The sequence below is a fragment of the Scyliorhinus torazame genome, chromosome 10 (genome assembly GCF_047496885.1).
Source record: "Scyliorhinus torazame isolate Kashiwa2021f chromosome 10, sScyTor2.1, whole genome shotgun sequence".
In the NCBI taxonomy this organism is placed as follows: domain Eukaryota; kingdom Metazoa; phylum Chordata; class Chondrichthyes; order Carcharhiniformes; family Scyliorhinidae; genus Scyliorhinus; species Scyliorhinus torazame.
In genome coordinates, this window is record NC_092716.1 from 38,894,169 (window position 1) to 38,913,809 (window position 19,641).

A 19,641-nucleotide genomic window follows, 5' to 3' on the forward strand; every position below is an offset into this window, starting at 1 on the left:
CCTTGAGCAGGTTAATGTGGAACCACGTGGTCTTCCCGTTGGGGTACTTGATTTTATACACGGAGGGGCTTACTTTGTCCACAATGGAGTACGGACCCGAATACTTCGGTGACAGGAATGTGCTGGGGTTGTATACGGAGAGCATGACTTGCTGTCCTCCACCGAACTCAGTCGCATGCACTGTCTTATCGAAACAGGCCTTGCTCGGTTTCTTTCTTGTGCCTAATCTTACTGCGGCTGCTAGCTGAGCCGTTTTTACATTTTCCACTAACTGTTTCACTGCGTTCGCGTGTGTGAGGGCCGTCACTTCAGGGCTGGTCAAGTCAAGTCCTAATAAAAATTCTGTGCCTTTCATGGGTCGTCCGGTCATGAGAGTGTGTGGGGTCTGTCCTGTGGATGTTGAAACGGTGTTACGTAAAAACATTAATGCAAAAGGGAGGACTGAATCCCAAGTGGTGCTGTTTTGTTGGCCCATTTTTCTGAGGGTCGCTTTTAGAGTCCGATTGATTCGCTCCACGATACCACTTGACTGGGGGTGGTATGCGATGTGGAATTTTTGGGTAATGCCAAATATCGTGAGGACGTTCTTCATGACACGTCCCGTAAAATGGGAACCTTGGTCGGATTCAATGCTGCGGGGGAGTCCACATCTCGTAAAGATGTGGTGGGTTAAAATCTTAGCGGTAGTCTTTGCCGTGTTTGTTCTAGATGGGAATGCTTCTACCCATTTTGTAAACGTGTCTATCACAACTAAGACATACTTGTAACCATTCCTGCAAGGGGGCAATGGTCCTATAAAATCAATCTGGAGGTTAGTCCAGGGGCCATTAACGGGGCGAGTGTGGCTAAGCTGAGCTTTCTTTGCATATCTGTCCGGATTGTTTTGGGCACAGATAAGGCAATTTTCCATAGTGCGTGACGTCGTCCTTTAAATTCGGCCACCAACAGAGCTGCCTGAGGTGGGCTGTAGTGGGGTCAATTCCCTGATGCCCATGACTATCATGGAACAAACAAATAAGCTGATTCCTGTCCTGTTCAGGAACCACATAAAGGGTGTATTTTAGGATCACACCGTCATGTCTGGTCAGGGCATTTTTAAACCTATCGTATGGGGCTGGAAAGCTTCCTTTTAAAATCTCCCTGAGATTCCGGTCTTGCTTCTGGGCCTGCACTAAATCCTCGATATTAGTCTGTGAGACCTGAACTGCATTCACTGGGGTGCTTTCGGGAGGGATGTCCAAAAATGTCCATGTCTGGAACCTGCTTTAGCCAGTGCGTCGGCTTTTACATTTCCAGATGGGGACGAACGGTGGTGACTTCGGACTTTAATGATGCCAAAAATCCTGTCCTGTGCTTTGTCTAAAATGTGCCGGAGCAATGGGGCTGAAGGGAGGGGTTTTCCATCTGCTGAAACAAATCCTCTTGCTTTCCACAGGGGTAGGAATTCTGTGAGGCTGTTACAGACATAGATGCTGTCCGAGTATATGTCTGCTGGGCTGGGGAAGGAATCTGGGTGATCTATGATGTACGCAATGGCTGCTATTTCTGCCGCCTGCGCGCCTAAGTGTCCTGGTAGTTTTAAGGAGATTTCTTCTAGGGTGCGTCCCTGCGCGTCCTCGACATAAATGCCGCATCCTGTAATGCGCTTCCCGTCTATTACAGTGGAAGAACCATCCACATAAATCCTTAGGGGTGCGCACGTGTCTGTGGGCTGGGGTCTCTGGGGTGAAGTACCTATCTTTTTTTGGGGGGGGGGGGGGGGGGTGGTTTGCAATAAAGGGGCCTGTGTTGTGGTGCGGTGAGATGATTTCAGATTTGTGGGGAGTGCCTGGGTATTGAAGGTTGTCGGCTAGGAAAGTGTGGGTCTTGGTCCTTTTCACAGTGATGTCCCGTCCCTGCAAAAGAAGGGTCCATCTGGCTGCTCTAATCTGGCTTACTGTACCGTCCTTAAGTCGTCCGTCTAGTGAAAGTTGGGTGGGGGTGTGTTCCGTGAGGATTGTGATGGGGTTTAGTCTGGTGATGTATGAAAAGTACTGAATTGCCCAGAAAACTGCGAGCAGGTGCCTTTCACAGGCCGAAAATCCCTGCTCCACAGGATCTAAAACACTGCAGGCGTAAGCTACGGGTCTTAACTGTTCGTGCCGTTCCTGGAGGAACACGACGGAAAGGGTACGCTCTGTGCTAGCTATCTCTATAGCATAGGGGGAAAGCGGGTCTAGAACCTGTAATGCGGGGGCTGCAATGAGTGCGCGCTTTAAAATATCTAACGCATCCGTGTGCTGCGGAAGCCATTCCCAAGGGGCTCCTTTCATTAGGAGTTCAGAGAGGGGTGCTACCTTGGTGGCGAAACCGTCAATATGGTTTTGGCAGTAGCCAACCAGTCCTAAAAACGACCGGAGGGCTGAAACATTCTGGGGAAGAGGCAATTTGACAATAGAGTCAATTCTTTTATGCTCGATCTCGCGTTTACCATGCGTGATAATCGTTCCCAAATACACCACTTTGTCTTCCAAAATTTGGGCCTTTTTGGTGTTTACTTTGCATCCAATTTGCTGTAGGAGTTCCAGGAGTTCGGACAGAAGCTCGATGTGCTCTGCCTTGGTGTCTGTCTGCAGTAATAAGTCGTCCACATACTGGACCAGACATTCGGGGCGAGAAAACTTTGATAAACCATTTGCCAGCTGTCGGTGGAAAATGGAGGGGGAGTTGTGGAATCCTTGTGGAAGGCATGTCCACGTGTACTGCTGACCTTTAAAAGTGAAGGCAAATTTGTATTGGCACGCTTTTGCCAATGGAAGCCGTTACTGATGTCCAAAACCGTAAAATATCGTGAGTTGAGTCCCTGTTTGAGCATGGTCTCGGGACTTGTGGCTACCGTGGGTGCTGCTGCGGGGGTGACTTTGTTGAGTTCCCGGTAATTGATGGTCAGTCGCCATGATCCATGGGGCTTTCTCACTGGCCAAATCAGGGCATTATTAGTAGAGGCTACCGATCTAAGTACGCCTTGTTCTAATAAGCTGTCAATAACCTTTGAGATTTCTCCCTCTGCCTCTTGGGGAAATCCGTATTGCTTCTGGAGTCTAGGGTCAGGTCCTATTATTTGAACCGAACCAGCTATTCTGCCGCAGTCATGTTTATGACTTGCAAATGCGGTCGTTCTTCTGAAGAACCACCCGAACCTGTTTGCCTGTGCTAATCGTGGTTGGGTCGAACCAAAATTCGCCGACTGCGCTAATCTTATTTGCGTACTCACCTACTGTGAGCGTTGCGGGGGCTCTTGCTGACTTTGTCATTTTCCAGACACATTGATTTACTGGGTCAAATGAAAGGTTGTGGGAGTTCATGAAATCAATGCCCAAAATGTGTCCTGCTGTGTGGTCCAGATCGACCAAAACTATGGGGTGTTTTGTCGTGATGTTGCCAATTTGAACGGGTACAGGGGCTGTGATGTGTCCCTGTTGTGAGTGGCCTGTGAAGCCGCTGAGGGTGATTGTGGCTGTAGTGGACCACGTGTCTTTTTGGATCATGGTGGAGGAATTAATTGTGGTGCGGGACTCTCCTGTGTCCCAGAGAAATTCGATTGGCTGCCCCGTATTTTCGTTGCAACGACTGGTCGGCCGGACCTATCTCAAAGGGTGTTGCAGACCCAACTGGGGGAGCCCGAACACCGTCAGTCAGTTCCGTTCAGGTCTGTCTGGTCTGAACGGGTGCTTACACTATGTATGGGCTTTGTCCTGTTTCCATTCAGAGTGCCTGCCTGCTGGGCTTTCTGTGGCTTTCGTGGGGCATTGCACTCTCGTGCAAAGAGACCTAATTGTCCACAGTTGTAACACTCCTGTGGTTTCTGTGGGGGGCTGTTCCTGCCTTCGTTCACCCATGCGGGGTCCTGGTGCGTTTTAACTGCTTGGATATCTGCCTCTGCCTGCTGTTCTTCGGGTTTCCTAATTGCGGGTTTGTTTTGGACAGATTGCTCCCAGGTGCGGGACAATCTTTTGAAAACCCACTTTTCGTTGTGCGCTTCTTCCGAGGGGTCATAATTGGTACAGGCTTTTTGTCCTGCCTCTGTGTCATGGGAGATAAGGGTGCGGGTCCATTTGGCCATGTTGTCTTGGGACAAATGGGCGCGTTCTAAGGTTCCAAAAACTGCTGTAAAATGGATCCACAGGCGTCCAGCAAACGCTATGGGGTGTTCGGTTTTCTTCTGCCTGCACTTATTCAGGCCTTCTACTGGGTCACCTCTGTTATAGCCGTGTGCATCTCTGCAAGGGTGCCTCCTCCTGCATTCTGAGAGTCGGGAAGGGCTGCTACAACTGAAGGGTCTAAACTCAAAACTGTGAGCTTCACTTGCTCACGCTCATCCAGGCCGTACATGGTCGCCTGCTGCTTTACTCTAGCAAAGAAGTGGTGGGGGTCTGAGGTGGGGAGGAACGGTGTGATTTTTTTTCGCACGCGTCCCGTAATTGGGTCACAGTTAAGGGGGTGGTATAAAGGAATTCTGCGTCTCCTTCCGATGTGACTGTGCAGTGGGTGGTTACTGGATTCATGGGTGCCTGATCTGTCTGCTCTGTGGGGGGTTGGGGTGCTTTTCTCTTTTGGGGCTTTCCTTGCGCACATGTTCCCTGAACATGCCTATGCGCGGTTTTGTTTAATTCTTGCCAATCAGGGCCGTCTTCCTCATCTAATTGGGATCTAAAGGTGCTGTGAAACCCATTTTGTACTGAAAGCAAAGACTGCAGTTCTGCAATCTGCTTCCTTCATTTTGAATGATCCACTGAGCTTTATCTGTGCTCTGTGGTGGCAGCATGGAGTGCTCTTAACACTGCTTTTAAATCGCTGCACTGCCTTTGCAATGCCTCTACCTGTTTCTCTGTCTCTTCTCTTACCAGGACTGCACGTTGCGTGTCCTGATAGGCCGTTTCATATTGGGTTTGGAAGGTGCTCAGGTGCGCTAGACAAGACTGGTGTGTCCACTTGGCATCATCCACCTCTCCGTCCTTTGCTGCCAACTTCCTTCTCAACTTTATGTTCTCTCTCTCGATCTTACTAACATCGGCCTTGCTCATTCAATGTCTCTCTTCTATCTCTTTGCGGAGCGTCCGAACGACCTCCTCTGTGCCTCGCAATTGTGCCAGACAGGACACGATTGCCATCGGCTTGCGAGCTTTCCCCAAGCTTTTCTTATGGATCTCGGACAGGTTCTCCCACCAAGTAGGTCCTATACCCCCAGGTCCTGTTTCCTCATTATCACAGAATTCACTCCAAAGGGGCCATCCTTTCCCTTTGAGATATTTTCTGATCTCTTCTTCCCAAACGGGACACTGTCCTACTCTGCTGCTGGTCGCTGCGACCATGAATTCCAGAGGGTTAATGAGGCGTTCCATTGCCTTCATTGCCATTTTTCCTATCTGAATGCTCTTTTAAAATTTGGAACGAGGGGTGCTAAGGCGGTGCTGTGAACACGGGTACGGCTTTCGCTATTTTCCGGAATACAAACTCCCGACAGTTTTTTGCAACAAAAATCTATCAGTTTTACCTTATAGCCCTGTTAGTTACGCATGCATTAACACGCTTCCGAATTATGAGGATTGATCAGAACTGTTTGAACACTTGTGGTTTTTCTGTTCCCAATTGGATTCTCAATTCAAATTTTGGGTTCTCCCGGAGTGGTTAGGCCACTTCTAAGTCGGGTCCCACCAGGATGTCGCCAGTAAATGTTGCTAACTTTTGGTTGGCTCTTAAATGTTGCTCGTTGTGTCTTTACTTAATTTGCTCTGTTTCTATAACCTTTGCTCTAGAGTCGACAGGTATCTTTATGATACCGCCACGAGGTTCAAGTTCAAGTACTGATCAATAACTCGACACACCAATTGGTAAGCTTCAAATCAAAACACATTTATTATACACAGTCAATCACTACTCATGCATAAAACTCTACTTACTAGGCTATCTCTATCACTAAAAGGCCTATACTTAGCTTGGAACTGGCCCACCAGGTCAGGGCAACAAATGGCCTTTTGTTCGATTCTGAGCCTGCAGGATTCAAAAGCTGGTATGGACTGGTAGCTAGGAGCGCCTATCTCGTAGCGAGCGTTGACTGGAGACTTACTTGGTTGTTGCGGCAGCTAGGCAGGTCACTGTCAAGGGTTGTTTCGCGCTGCTGAGTGACCCTGCCAAGAAGACCGATTTGAATTTGGGGGCTCAACTTTATAGTCCCCAAGGGCTTCGCGCCGTTCGGAGGCGGACCCCGTATCTGGTTCCAAGTGATTGGACTGCGTTCCGATCACTTGGATCGATTTCTCCAATACTGGAGTTGTTCCCTGATCGCTGGGCGGTCCCTGAGTGTCCGTTGGCCTTCCTTTGTCTTGGCTCCTGCTGGCGCCGAGGAGTCTGGCTTGGCCTTATTCACCTTACATGTTTCAATTGTTCCCGGGGATCAATTAGTATGCAGATGGCTGTGAGTTTCAGTGCTGTCTGGGCTTCTGCAAGTTCTAATACACAGGAGACTTTGCACTTGCTAGTTTTTCCTTGCTTGGCTGAATTTCCCTGCATTCTTTGCGGATCTCCATTTTAAGTCGGGAAGCGGCCAACCCAGGTGGCTACATCTCCGAAAATTTCCATCCCACTTCCCTGGCTCAAATCTATGGTTCCCCCGAATCAACATTTCCTTTGCCCCTGCCTCCAACCCGAAGTGCTGGCGAAACTGCCTCTAAATTCTCAACAAAGCTATTACTACTGGACTCCCTGAGTATTTCTCCGGGGCTGTCGGGAGCGGCGCTGTTGCCTTCAATCCCGACCCCCTACACAAATTCTCCTCCATTCTGACCCACTGGGAGTCAACCCCTCTGACCCAGCTCTGTACCTTCTCCACATTCGCCGCCCAGTAATAATACATCAGGTTCAGAAGATCCAAACCCCCTGCCTGCCTTCCTCTCTGTAGTCGCACCTTTCTAATTCTGGCCTCCTTCCCTCCCCATATGAACGGTGTAATCACCCCTTCAATCTCTCTTTAAAAAATGCCTTTGGCAGAAAAATCGGTAGGCATTGGAAAATAAACAGAAATTACAGCAACACGTTGTGTACTCAATATTATAATGACATTTTTTAAAAAGCTATTAAGCTTTAACACAGTTCCAGCCAATCCTTGCCTACCTTTGCTTTTGCCTGGATAATTTTATTTCCATACAAAGCAACTGATTTGGACATGATGCCATTGATCTCCATACAAATGGACTATCCATGTTAAAACATTTCAACAGAAGTACCTCAGAAATTTGGCATTTCTCTTAGTGCACTGCATCTGATAATACGTATAAATTATACACCAGGAAACTTCGCTATGTCAAATTGAACCAGAACAGACTTCAAAAGGTTTCAAAATTGAATCATTCATTTATTAGGGCAGATGCCAAGATTATTTTCCTGTTCAAATGAACTGACAGTTTTTATAATGTTTAAGAATTCGCAGAGACAATTAACTATTAATGGTTATTGATGATGCATACAAATTTTAAAATATTTATAAAGCTATTATTGTGACAAAATGAATAAAGCAAGCATTTAAGACAGAGAAGACAAATTTCTTTGGGATTCTCTATCCCAGAGAGCAATGGAGGCTGGGTCATTGAATATATTTAATGCTGAGTTAAGACAGATTTTTGACCTACAATGGAGTCGAGGATACGGAGGGAAAGCAGGAAAGTTACAGTCACAATCAGATAAGTCATGGTCTTACTGAAGGGCGAAGCAGGCTTGAGGGGAGGGGTCAAATGACCTACTACTGTTCCGATTCCTTATACTGACTTATGTTTATGTTTCCTTGGTTATTGCAGGGCACTGTTTTGTTTTAGTCGTGGATGCCTCAATTTACTGGCCTCTATCCACCTTGCCTCTAAACTGGGGAATTTCACAATCATGAATTGAAAGACACAAGAAAGACTTTTAAATCAATTTACACGTGCAGTTGTTTCTGTGCTGCCAGCAGTACTCTAAACTCTACTCTTGAATTCTCAATAGAGTGGATTCCAAAGCCTACGAATATATGAACACTTGCAGCTATTGAGGTCCTGCGTAATGAAAGGAATCATTAAATGAAAGAACTACACATCAGTGAAAATCTCCAACTGGGACCATACCTTACTGAAGAAAATGTCCACAGGAAATGTCCGGCCTGGAATGTGAAAAACAGGAACATTCCCAAAAAATGCGGCAAACTTGCCTGCATCCATGGTTGCCGATGTAACAATTAGCTTTAGGTCAGCGCGACGAGCTACAACCTAGAAAAAGTTGGATGCAAGTTGAACAAATATATGGAATTAAATAACCTTCAAAAGTAGTGGGAAATGGTTAAACTAGCACATCTGGTTACGTGATGCAATGCCTTGGTAACATACTGCACAACATGGTGGCAGAATATGACATCCTGCAGATTCGTCTCACCACAATTTCTAAATCTCAGCTGAGGAAATTCTGTTAAAGGATAATGGAAGAAATGGAAACCGAACCATCTCATGTCATTCTTGTACACCAGACAGCATTCTGATAACAACTGCATGCCATATTGAAATGGAAATTACATTTAATACGGAAATGTTGTTGGATGGAAAAGATGAAAATGCTTAACAAACAAATGTGTAAAATATCTTAAGGGCTCTTTTCTCCCAAAATTGTTGCCGTAATGCCTCAGCTATGTACACACCTCTCGAAGTAAGCCAAACAGTACATCAGTGTTCAGTGATCGCTCATGGGCTTCGTCCATTATGACAGCACTATAATGATCCAAGTCTGCTTCTCTCAGGGATTCCCGAAGCAGAATACCATCCGTCATATATTTAATGACAGTTTGTTCAGAAGTGCAGTCTTCAAATCGAATAGCATAGCCCACCTAGAAAAGAAAGATAATAAAATTAACACTTTGATAATAACAATGGGCAATATGAAACCTCAAGAGGCATATTGGCAGAAAAGGGCTAACTTTCTGCTTGGCTAAACTGAAAGCATTTTACATATAAATTCAGGATATTTCCATTTTGTCTAAATTGACTCCTAGTTCTTCCTTGGTGCTTGGATTCGAGATTCAAGAAATTAATAAAGGTACAAAAGTTTCAAATAGATTATACTCTTTAATATCTTTCTGAAACAAAAATAGCAGAGGAACTGTGGAGAATTTGTGTTACAGGATAACTCCTATGATTTCAGAATTTAAATTCATTGTTGTGTTTTTAAATTGTTAATATGAAGAAAGCACCAAAATATAAGAATACCAAGTGTGGCAAGAGCGAACTTTATAAAATGTCTTGCAAAGAAATTCAAGTCTTAAACAACGAACAAAAGTAAAGCATTGCACACTATGACTTAGTGGAACATTTTTCAGAACAGGTGTTATCTTATCCCTTTTCCAAACGGAAAAATATATACTGTCCAATAATGATTTGCATGGAAATCGATATAAGTTGACATATAGAGGCCCTCACATGGAAGTAATACAGGTCCTTAATCTAATTTTAAAAATTTCCTTTGCAATTCTTTCAACTTGATTAACATTTGTATTTACTTGCATTTTGAACTTTAAGAACATAGGTATTTCATTTTAGGATATGTCTAGTCCCAGTTAGTAATCAGAGTTTTCTGTGTGCTTAACAGTTATCTCAGGTTAGTTTCCATTATGAATGCGATATACATCCAAATGTTTTGAAAGTTTCATCCAGTTTTCCACGGTCAACTCATTATCGGAATTATGCCAATTTGGACGTGGACAGAGAGCACACCGGTGGTGAGACTAAAGAAATGTGAAGTGAAGCTTAAAGGGAAGGAAACAGTAAAAGGGAGTTTTTAAAATAGAATGATAAACTTATTTGGTTTTTATTTCACGTGCTTGTGTAACCAATTAGCATTTTAAATTTCAAACTCATCTGTTGTCCCCAAGACTCCAGCACAGATTACGCCTCAATTTGGCTACATTGGTAGTATTTTCACCTCTGAATTAGAAAGTTGTAGGTACAAGTCCCAAATGAAGGCTTGGGCACATAATCTAAACTTCAATGTAGTAAGGAGGGGGAATTTAAACCGAGCACCTGTCTGCCCAGGGTTGGATGGGGGGGGGAAGAGAGAGAGAGGGAAGAGAGTTCTCTTGCTGTCCTGTCCTTCAACCAACACCACCAAATCAGATGACCTTGTAATTTGCCTTACTACAGTCTTTGGGCCCTGTGTGTAAATTTGCTGCCACATTTGCCTTTACCAGAGGCTACACCACTGAGACGTAAAGTAAAACTTCCATTTCTATAGGACCTTTAATTTCCTTGGGATATCCCAAAGCCCTTCACAGCTAACGAAGTACTTCTGAAGTAGGTCAGGATCTTTCACATCCACCTGAAAGGCTGACTTGGCATTATGTTAACACCACATTTCCCAGTATTGCATTTAAGTATCAGACTAGATTAAGTGTTCAAGACTCTGGAGTTAAACTTCAACTTGCAACCTTCTGCCACAGAGGTCAGAATGTCATGACTGAACCAAGATTGGCATTTGAAAAGTAATTTGTTGGCTGTAAAGCACTTTGGGGCCTCCCGAAGACATGACAGATGTTAAATGAATGAGTTACAATATTTCTTTCTTAAAGCACAGAATGCATGTCAATCCACTGGCAAGCTTTGTTACAGCTGAAGAGAGTAAGGGCTCTGAAACGAAAGACAAAAAATTAATCAATAAGAAACTCATGGAACTGACATGCATCTGCAGATGATGAGCGAATATTCGATGCCCTGTTTATAGCTACTGATGTTTAAGTAGCATTGCAGGAGGTGGTTCCAAAAAAAGTGGCGATCCTTGCCACCATTTCCAAACATCAGTATTGCAGTAAGCCGACAAGAGCATCAAGGTAACCTCGATGTCACAGCTAACTAGTACAATCAATGACTGTAACACCCAATGCTGCAAGGTAATAATAATCTGTATTAGTGTCACAAGTAGGCTTACATTAACACTGCAATGAAGTTACTATGAAAATCCCCTAGTCGCCACACTACGGCGCCTGTTCGGGTACACGGATGGAGAATTCATAATGCCCAATTCACCTAACAAGCTCATCTTTCTGGACTTGTGGGAGGAAACCGGAGCACCCGGAGGAAATCCTCGCAGACACGAGGAGAACATGCAGACTCGGCACAGACAGTGATCCAAGTCGGGAATCGAATCCAGGTCCCTGGCGCTATGAAGCAACAGTACTACCATCATTGGAGGTGACCTGGTGCAGATGGATATGCTCTACATATGACTATCTGATGACCTTGACCACAAGATCATTGCCAGCTAAGTGGGACAATAGGGTCTGGTGGCATTTTGGCAAGTTGTTGGCTGATTTGACATGTTTTGCAGTACCATTAATGTATGATTGTGATTGGGCTGTTTCTGAGGACACATTTAGCATTATGGTGGGCTGCGCATTCACATTTTCTGGTCATACTTTCTGGCCATGTGTTGCTGTTTTCTTTGGGCATAGGAGCCTCCAAATCCACTGCCCATCTGTCAAAGTGAGGTACATGCACCTCAGTTTGTAGATCATAGAATTTACAGTGCAGAAGGAGGTCATTCGGCCCATTGAGTTTGATGTGGGTGTGTAGCTACCATAGAATCCCTACACTGCAGGAAGCCATTTGGCCCATCAAGTCTGCACGGCACTCTGAAAGTGCACTCTCCTTAGACCCACTCCTCCGCCCTATTCACGGAACCCTGTGCATGGATCATGGCCAATCCACCTAACCAGCACATCTTTGGACTGTGGGAGGAAACCAGAGCACTCAGAGGAAACTCACACAGACACAGGGAGAATATGCAAACTCCTACCAACAAGCGGATTTTTCATCAGCTGCAGTAATAAAGTGGTGAAGAGCACAACTGTTATACCACTAACTACAGTTAGTAGTTTACAGAAAGATTCCACTAAATTCAAGTGGTAGCAGGAAAATTAGAAAAAAAGAAATCAGTCCAGAAATGATTTTACAGCTATACTACCAACCGTTGTCCTCTTTAACTGAAGCTATCACCTGTTCAGGCTGTCAATGTTTCCATCCCAGAAAAGCTCTGATGCACAAGGTAATCAGGGAACCACCCAGTTTTCCTGATGGATTCACATGTTCACGTTCATACTCAATCTGAAAATCTACCCTTGTATCTACTGTGCAAATTGATTGGCTGAAGCCATGTTCAGTTTATGAAAATGTTGTTTCTTAAGAAGAAAGATTCTTGCTAGTTAGCAGCCTCTTTTCTGAATGCAGTAGAAATGACATAGCAAACTCTGCCATCGTTTTAGAGAAAAATTTCTCCTGTCGATAATTATAGCACAAAACATTCCAAGCACAAAACGGTTTCAACAGGAATTCTGCCGCCTTTATTGTTTTAGTACCAAAATCACAAACATTTTATGTTTATTCGACATTAGATACCAACATCAGATCCTCACTTGAGTTTTTTTTTTACTAAGGGGCAATTTAGCATGGCCAATCCACCTACCCTGCACATCTTTGGGTTGTGCGGGTGAGACCCACACAGACACGGGCAGAATGTGCAAACTCCACATGGACTCCCAGGGCCAAGTTCGAACCCGGATCCTCAGCGCTGTGAGGCAGCAGTGCTAACCACCGCGCCGTCCTCACTTGAGCTTTTTAATGCTGCTGTGCTATTTCCCATAAGATGCATCACTGTTCTAAAAATCAAATTTTGAAAAATTTGTAAAAAGCATTGTACATAATTGGTTTATTTTTTTAAAAGCTGAGAATGTGCAAGATAGTTCACAACTTATCATTACTAACAATCTTCTAAGAATGATGATGGTAGGTAATAGAATTACAAATATTGTCCAATAAATATAAAGATCAGGGCAGCACGGTAGCACAGTTGCTTCACAGCTCCAGGGTCCCACATTCCTGGCTTGGGTCACTGTGCGGATTCTGCACGTTCTCCCCGTGTCTGCTTGGGTTTCCTCCGGGTGCTCCCGTTTCCTCCCACAGTCCAAAGATGTGCAGGTTAGGTAGACTGTCCGTGATAAATTGTCCTTCGTGTCCAAAAATGGTTAGGCGGGGTTACTGGGATAGGGTGGAGGGGTGGGCTTAAGTAGGGTGCTCTTTCCTAGGGCCAGTGTAGACTTGATGGGCCGAATGGCCTCCTTCTGCACTGTAAATTCTATGATTCTATGATTTTATCAGGGTGCAGAATTCATATAATGGATGAGGTGTCTTCAAGATATTTTAATCTGGTGCATAGCAATCTGTGGAGCACATCATCCATGATCATTTACTCACAACAATGCTAAGTCCATTCAAGTTTCTGGCGACTGCAGAATATATAAAACATATTCTTTTTAAGCCATTTTTCCCCAAAGTCCTGTTCAATGCTTCAGCTTTAAAATAAATTTACGTCTAATGATACCAATGCCACACAACTGCAGTGCTGCTTCACTGCGAGCTTCTGGTACTTTGAGCATAAACACAAGTTTAACATTTTTTAAAATAATGAAATTAAAGAAGATATTTTTCAATCTCTTTCAGAAACATTTCATAATAGATACCCTAAAAAAAAATGGATGAAGAAAATTTAGTGTCATATGCCCCAGGTAAGCATAATCAATTGAACTTATGTGGCACTAAAGACCAGACCGGAAATATTTCATTACCTCTTCTCCAAGATTCACATTCATCTCCTCACTAACGCGTTTCGCCACAGACATGGCTGCCACACGTCTGGGCTGAGTACATCCGATCATGCCATAGTTTGAATAACCATCTTCACTAAGATACTGTGTTAGTTGAGTCGTCTTTCCACTTCCAGTTTCTCCGACAACAATGACGACATTGTTATCGCTGTACAGAATGAAGAAGAAAAATAAATTATCTATCTGAAGCTCGGTCTTTCTTTCACCTACCCCAACATACACAAACGATCTTCTTCTGATGTCCTTAAAGCCAGGACAAAGGTACAGTCTGATTGGAATAATCTATTGATTTTTACTTCATTAACTTCCTACTTTAAGAAAATAGAAAGTATATTTTGTGACACAGGACCGGCTCTGCTTTCCCCCTTTTGTTTACAGTGCCACTGTTGCCAATGGTTTGACCAAAGATTGGTCAACTTTTTTCAGTGCAAGCAAGTCAGAATATCAGTTGGAATAAGAGCCAGTGATCCTGTGGCTGGGAGGCCAACATTCAATCATTGGAGCTACCAATCTGATATTTTCTGTCAATACATATACTAATCATAGTTTTGACCTTGTACTTGCCCATCTACATTTCCCAGCTGTTCTTTTTTCCCCCATTATGCATACACACAAAGATGTATATCTTATTGAATTAGGGAAATAAGTGACATGTATTTAAAAACACAACAAACCTTGCATATCACAAATACACTATGGTAAGAGAGATTATTCTACTACGTACTAATGTAATTTATTAACTGTGAAGTGATTTGGGATGCCCAAAGAACATGAAAGGTGCTAAATAATTGCATCATCATATTTTCTTTTTATTTTACTGTTTCACTGCTATTTTTTTAGGTGCATATTGGTCATTCATTTCTATTTTTACTCATATTTGGGTTTTTTCCTCATTTGGTGTTACTTACATTATGTACACCACAATGGTTCACATATTTCCTCTAAGTGACTGAACAGGGAAAATATTCCCCATTAATTTATTTCAAGGTGAGAAAAATTGACATTTTATTGGGCTCTCCTCCCTCGGTTCCACGTTTATTATTTGGTGACAAGGTATTATTGAAATTCATGAAGCGCTTAAATTCACACCCAAAAGATAGCTGAAAGACAGGAATGTTCCAACATCTGGCCCTGGAGAGGCAAAACATAACATTCACTGATCATGCAAAGTTACACATGACAAATTCCCAAATTGAACAAGACACTCAGTTGTATCAAACCCCAACAAAAAAAGTACAATGAAACCGGATGGACTACCTGCTCTCGACCTAGGCATTCAATTTGGACAGGATAAAGACAGATTGCTCAACTGAGCCTACAAAGTCCTTCTTGCTGAGATCTGGGAACCTGTGCAAAACTTGGGAGAATGTCCCACTGACTAGTCAAGCATGGCTTGTCACAGTCACACGGTCCCAGTCAGCCAGCAGGTAAGGCCCAGCGATGTACAGTGGAGAGGAGGTGGCCCTGACAGTCCTCAAAAATACTATGAGACTTCATGGGATCCAGAGTCAAAGGGAAAACAGCTCTGATTATTGCTTGGTGTCCCCTCCATAGTTGATGAATTGTACTTACCACGTTGAATACTGCTTGGAAAAAGTACTGAGTATAGCAAGGCCACAGAACGTAATTCAGTTATGACTTCAATGTCTACCACCAAGAGCAGTCAAGTAGCTGACATAGCTATCAGACTAGGCTTGCAATACGTGATGCGGGAACCAACATGAGAAAACCTGACTTGACCATTCCTTTGCCAATTTATCTGCCTCAGATGTATCTGCCCATGACAGTATTGGTAGGAGAGACTGACGCACTGTCCTTGTGGAGACAAAGTCTTGTCTTTAAACTGAGGACACCCTCCATCATGTTGTGCAGCACTCTCATCGTGTTAAACCGGAAAGATTGAGAACAGATCTAGCAACTCAAAAACTGGGCATCCATGAAGTTGTGTGAACCTTCAGTATGTACTCCACACAATCCTCAAGGCCTTTACTCTGAGATTATTATTGAGCCAAGTAGCCAGTCCCAGTTCAAAGGGGCATTGTAGAAGAGGAAAGATTGAGACCAGAAGCAGCCAGAAATTGAGGTGCCAACAGTGAAACTAAAACTCAAGGTTACATGCATGCTAAACAGCAGCAGCAGTATGCTATAAACAACTAAGCAATTCCACAACCAACAAATCAGATCAAATTCTACTGTCCTGCCAGTCGAGAATGGTAGTGGATAATTAAACAACTAACAGGAGGAAAAGGCTCAATGAACATCTCCACCCAAAATGATTGCAGGCCCCAGCATTTAAATGCAAAAGGCATTCACAACCAGTTTCAGTTATAAGTGCCGAAAGTAGATGGTCCAGCTGAGCCTCCTCCTAGCATCACAGATATCAGTCTTCATCCAATTCGATTCACTGACATGGCTGTGCACACTGGATGTTGCAACGGCTCCATGCCAGACAACATCCAAGCTGTGGAACTGCAGACCTATGCTTCAGAACTAGCCATGTCTCTGGCCAAGCTTTTCCAGGATAACTATTGGACAAAGTAGAAAATTGCACAGGTATGCCCGGTCCACAAAAAGCACAACATATCAAATTTGGCCCATCAGCTTACTCTCAATCAGCTGCAAAGTGACAGAAATTGTCGTTAAAGTGTTATGAAGCAGCATTTACTCACCAATGCCCAGTTTGGGTTCTCCCAGGATCACTTGGTTATGGATCTCATTCTAGCATTGGTTCCAACTCAAAAAAAAATCAACTATTGACATTCGGTATCAATCACTTGGATGAAGGGACTGGATGTACGGTTGCTAAATTTGCAGATAACAAAAATAGGTAGGAAAATAAATTGTCAAGACGACATAGAGAGATTTAGATAAAACGAATGGGCATAAAATTGTCAGATTGAGTATAATGTGGGAAAATGTGTCTTGTCCATTTGGAAAGGAGAATAGAAAAACAGTACATTAGTTGAATGGAGAAGGACTGCAGAACTCTACGGTACAAATGTATCAGGGCATCCTGGTGCATGAATCACAGAAAAATGGTATGCAGGTGCAGCAAGTGATTAGAAGGGCAAATACAAATTTGGCACCTATTGCAAAGGGATTCCCTGGCAAAGGGGAAATGATGTTGCAACTGCATGGGGCTTTAGACCGCATCTGGATTATTGTGTAATTTTGGTCTCCTTACTTAAGGATATAACTGCATTAGAAGCTGTTCAGAGAGGTTACTTGACTTATTCCTGGGATGAATGGGGTTATCTTAGGAGGAAAGGTTGAACAGTTTCCAAGCTTATACCCATTGGAGTTTAGAAGAATGAGGAGTGACTTTATTGAAATATGTAAGATTCCAAGGGGACTCGACTAGGTGAATGTTGGGAGGATGTTTTCCCTCGTGGGGGAGTCTAGAACTAGGGGACATACTTGAAAGATTAGGGGTCTTCCCATTTAAGACTGAGATATAAGAGCTGTTTCTTTCTCTCAGAGGGTTGTTACCACGTGGAATTCCTTTTGGCAGAAAGCAGTGGCTGAGTTAGATAGTTTACTTATCAAAGAAGGAAGTCAAGGATTATGAGAGGCAGACAGGATAATGGAGCTGAGGCCAGTTAGGTCAGCCTTGAACTTGTCGGATGGCAGAGCAGACTCAAGGAGCCGAATAGCCTACTCCTGCTCCTAATTCTTCTGTTGTTGTGAAATGCTGAATTCCAAAGGTGAAGGTGAAAGTGTTTGCTCTTGCCAACAAGGGAGCATTTGACGGAATGTGGCATCTAATAAAATTGAAGTCAGTGGGATACAGACTGGTTAAGAGTCATAACTGGCGCGAATGAAGATGGTTGTGATTTTTGGAGACCAATCATTTCAACCTCAGCACAACACTGCAAGAGATTCTCAGGGCTGTGGCCTAGGCCTAACCACATTAAGTTGTTTCATCAATGACCTTCCCTCCATGGTTAGGTCAGTAGTATGTTCACTGGTGATAGAACTGAACCCTATACAATCAATTTGCAACTGTTCAGATGATGAAGCAGTCAGTGGTCCACATGCAGGATGACCGTGACAACATCAGGGTTGGGTTGGTAAATGGCAAGTAACATTCATGGCAGTAGTGCCAGACCACCTCCAAGACCATCTCCAGTAAGAGAATCAACTCCACATGACATTTTTTGGCATTACCATCATTGAATCCTGACATTCAAAGTCTCCTGGGGTCACCACTGACCAGAACAAGCCACATGATTACAATGGCCACAACAGTAGGTTAGAAAATGAACCCCCCTCAGTCAAAATCCTGGAACTTTCTACCCAACAACGCTGCATTGTACTGTGACTGTCAGAACTGCAGCAATTCATAACCAGGTTAAAGTCCAACAGGTTTGTTTCGATGTCACTAGCTTTCGGAGCGCTGCTCCTTCCTCAGGTAGCTTTCGGAAACAAACCTGTTGGACTTTAACCTGGTGTTGTAAGACTTCGTACTGTGCTCACCCCAGTCTAACGCCGGCATCTCCACATCATGGCAATTCATAAAGGCTATTCACTGCATTCTCAAGGGCAATTGAGGATGGACAATAAATACTAGCTTTGCCAGAGACGTCAACATGCCAAGAATGAACATTGAAAGAAAATCTGGCATGTTTCAGTGGCCCAGGATGCTGGTAAAAGAAACATGCAAATCAACACCAAAGTTGCATTCTGCCCTGCTGGCTGTGTAACTGCAAGAAAAAGGTTAAAAAGACTGATAATGTGTGCCAATGTAGCCCTGCTACTGATTATTCTTTACACTGTAATGTTAGCTTGTATTATTTAAGTGGAAAATATGATTCAATTTTGAAGTAATGACATTTGACCCAAAACTGACCATACTGCACTGGCTAGCTTCACTCAGAGATAGTCACCGAATAGCATAGAATGGCACAGCGCAGAGGAAGGTCGAACAGCTCATCTAGTTGGTGCTAGATCTTTAAAATAGTAATCCAATCATTTCTATTCTCCTGCTAGCTCCCCATAACCCTGCAATTTATTCCCCTTCAAATATTTATCCAATTTTCTTGAATGTTACTATTGAATCTGCTTCCCCGCCTGTTCAAGTTATGTACATTCCAGATCATCACAGCTCATTGTATTAAAAAAATTCGAATCACACTTCTGATGTTTTTATTAATGACCACAGTATACATGAGGCAAGTCATTTGGTACCTCAGTTCCCCCAACCATCAGCAATGTGTTATTTAAATATAAAATCGTTACTTACCGTATTATATTGAGTAACTGTTCTCTAACAGCGAATATAGGTAGGTACTGCCTCTGTTCAAGAATGGATTTCTTCTTTGCAAATTCACTGTTTGCCACATTCTTGTCCTTCATATGATCAGCAAACTTCTGGTCAATTCTACATATTAGTAACATAAGAAAATATATTTCAAAGACGTTAATATTGCATTTCTGTTATCAGCTTATTCTGTATAGTAATCTGTAACAAAACCATGACTCCTCAATCCTGAACATTGTTTCTAAACATAATAGCCACATTATACAACCATTTAAGATAGTAGTTATTAATGGATGGTAGAAGCTGTATGTGTCTGGCATGTAACAGCTTTTGTTGATGTTTTATTTAACTTGCATGCATAAAGGCACAAGGGAGAAAATAGGCAAGTGGTGGGAAGAGTGCATTAGAATACTAACAGTTTATTTCTGGGATTTAATTCAGAGATAAGGGGCGGGATTCTCCCGCCACACCCGTTTTCTGGTGCGACGAACACCCACCAGCAGCAGGATTCTCCGTCCCGGCAGCCGATCAATGGGCTTTCCCATTGTGGCACCCCCACACCGTTGGGAAATCCGCGGCCGTGAGTGCACTGCCAGTAAAACGGAGGATCCCGCCGATGGAGAATCCAGCCCCAGCTTATTTCTTGACACTGATGGTCGAAAGTATGAGAAACAAAATC

The 19,641-nt window shown here is 43.6% G+C and overlaps 1 protein-coding gene across 1 annotated transcript in view; it reads right to left on the bottom strand.

Moving 5' to 3' along the window:
* dhx38 (DEAH (Asp-Glu-Ala-His) box polypeptide 38) overlaps positions 1 to 19,641 on the bottom strand; it is a 223,892-nt gene that overhangs the window by 111,917 nt on the left and 92,334 nt on the right. Inside the window, exons 12-15 of the mRNA XM_072517951.1 lie at positions 18,945 to 19,082; positions 13,664 to 13,850; positions 8,696 to 8,881; positions 8,133 to 8,273 (exon numbers count right to left, since the gene is read on the bottom strand). Of these exons, the coding sequence (XP_072374052.1) occupies positions 8,133 to 8,273; positions 8,696 to 8,881; positions 13,664 to 13,850; positions 18,945 to 19,082 (652 nt within the window). The remainder of the gene's footprint in view (positions 1 to 8,132; positions 8,274 to 8,695; positions 8,882 to 13,663; positions 13,851 to 18,944; positions 19,083 to 19,641) is intronic.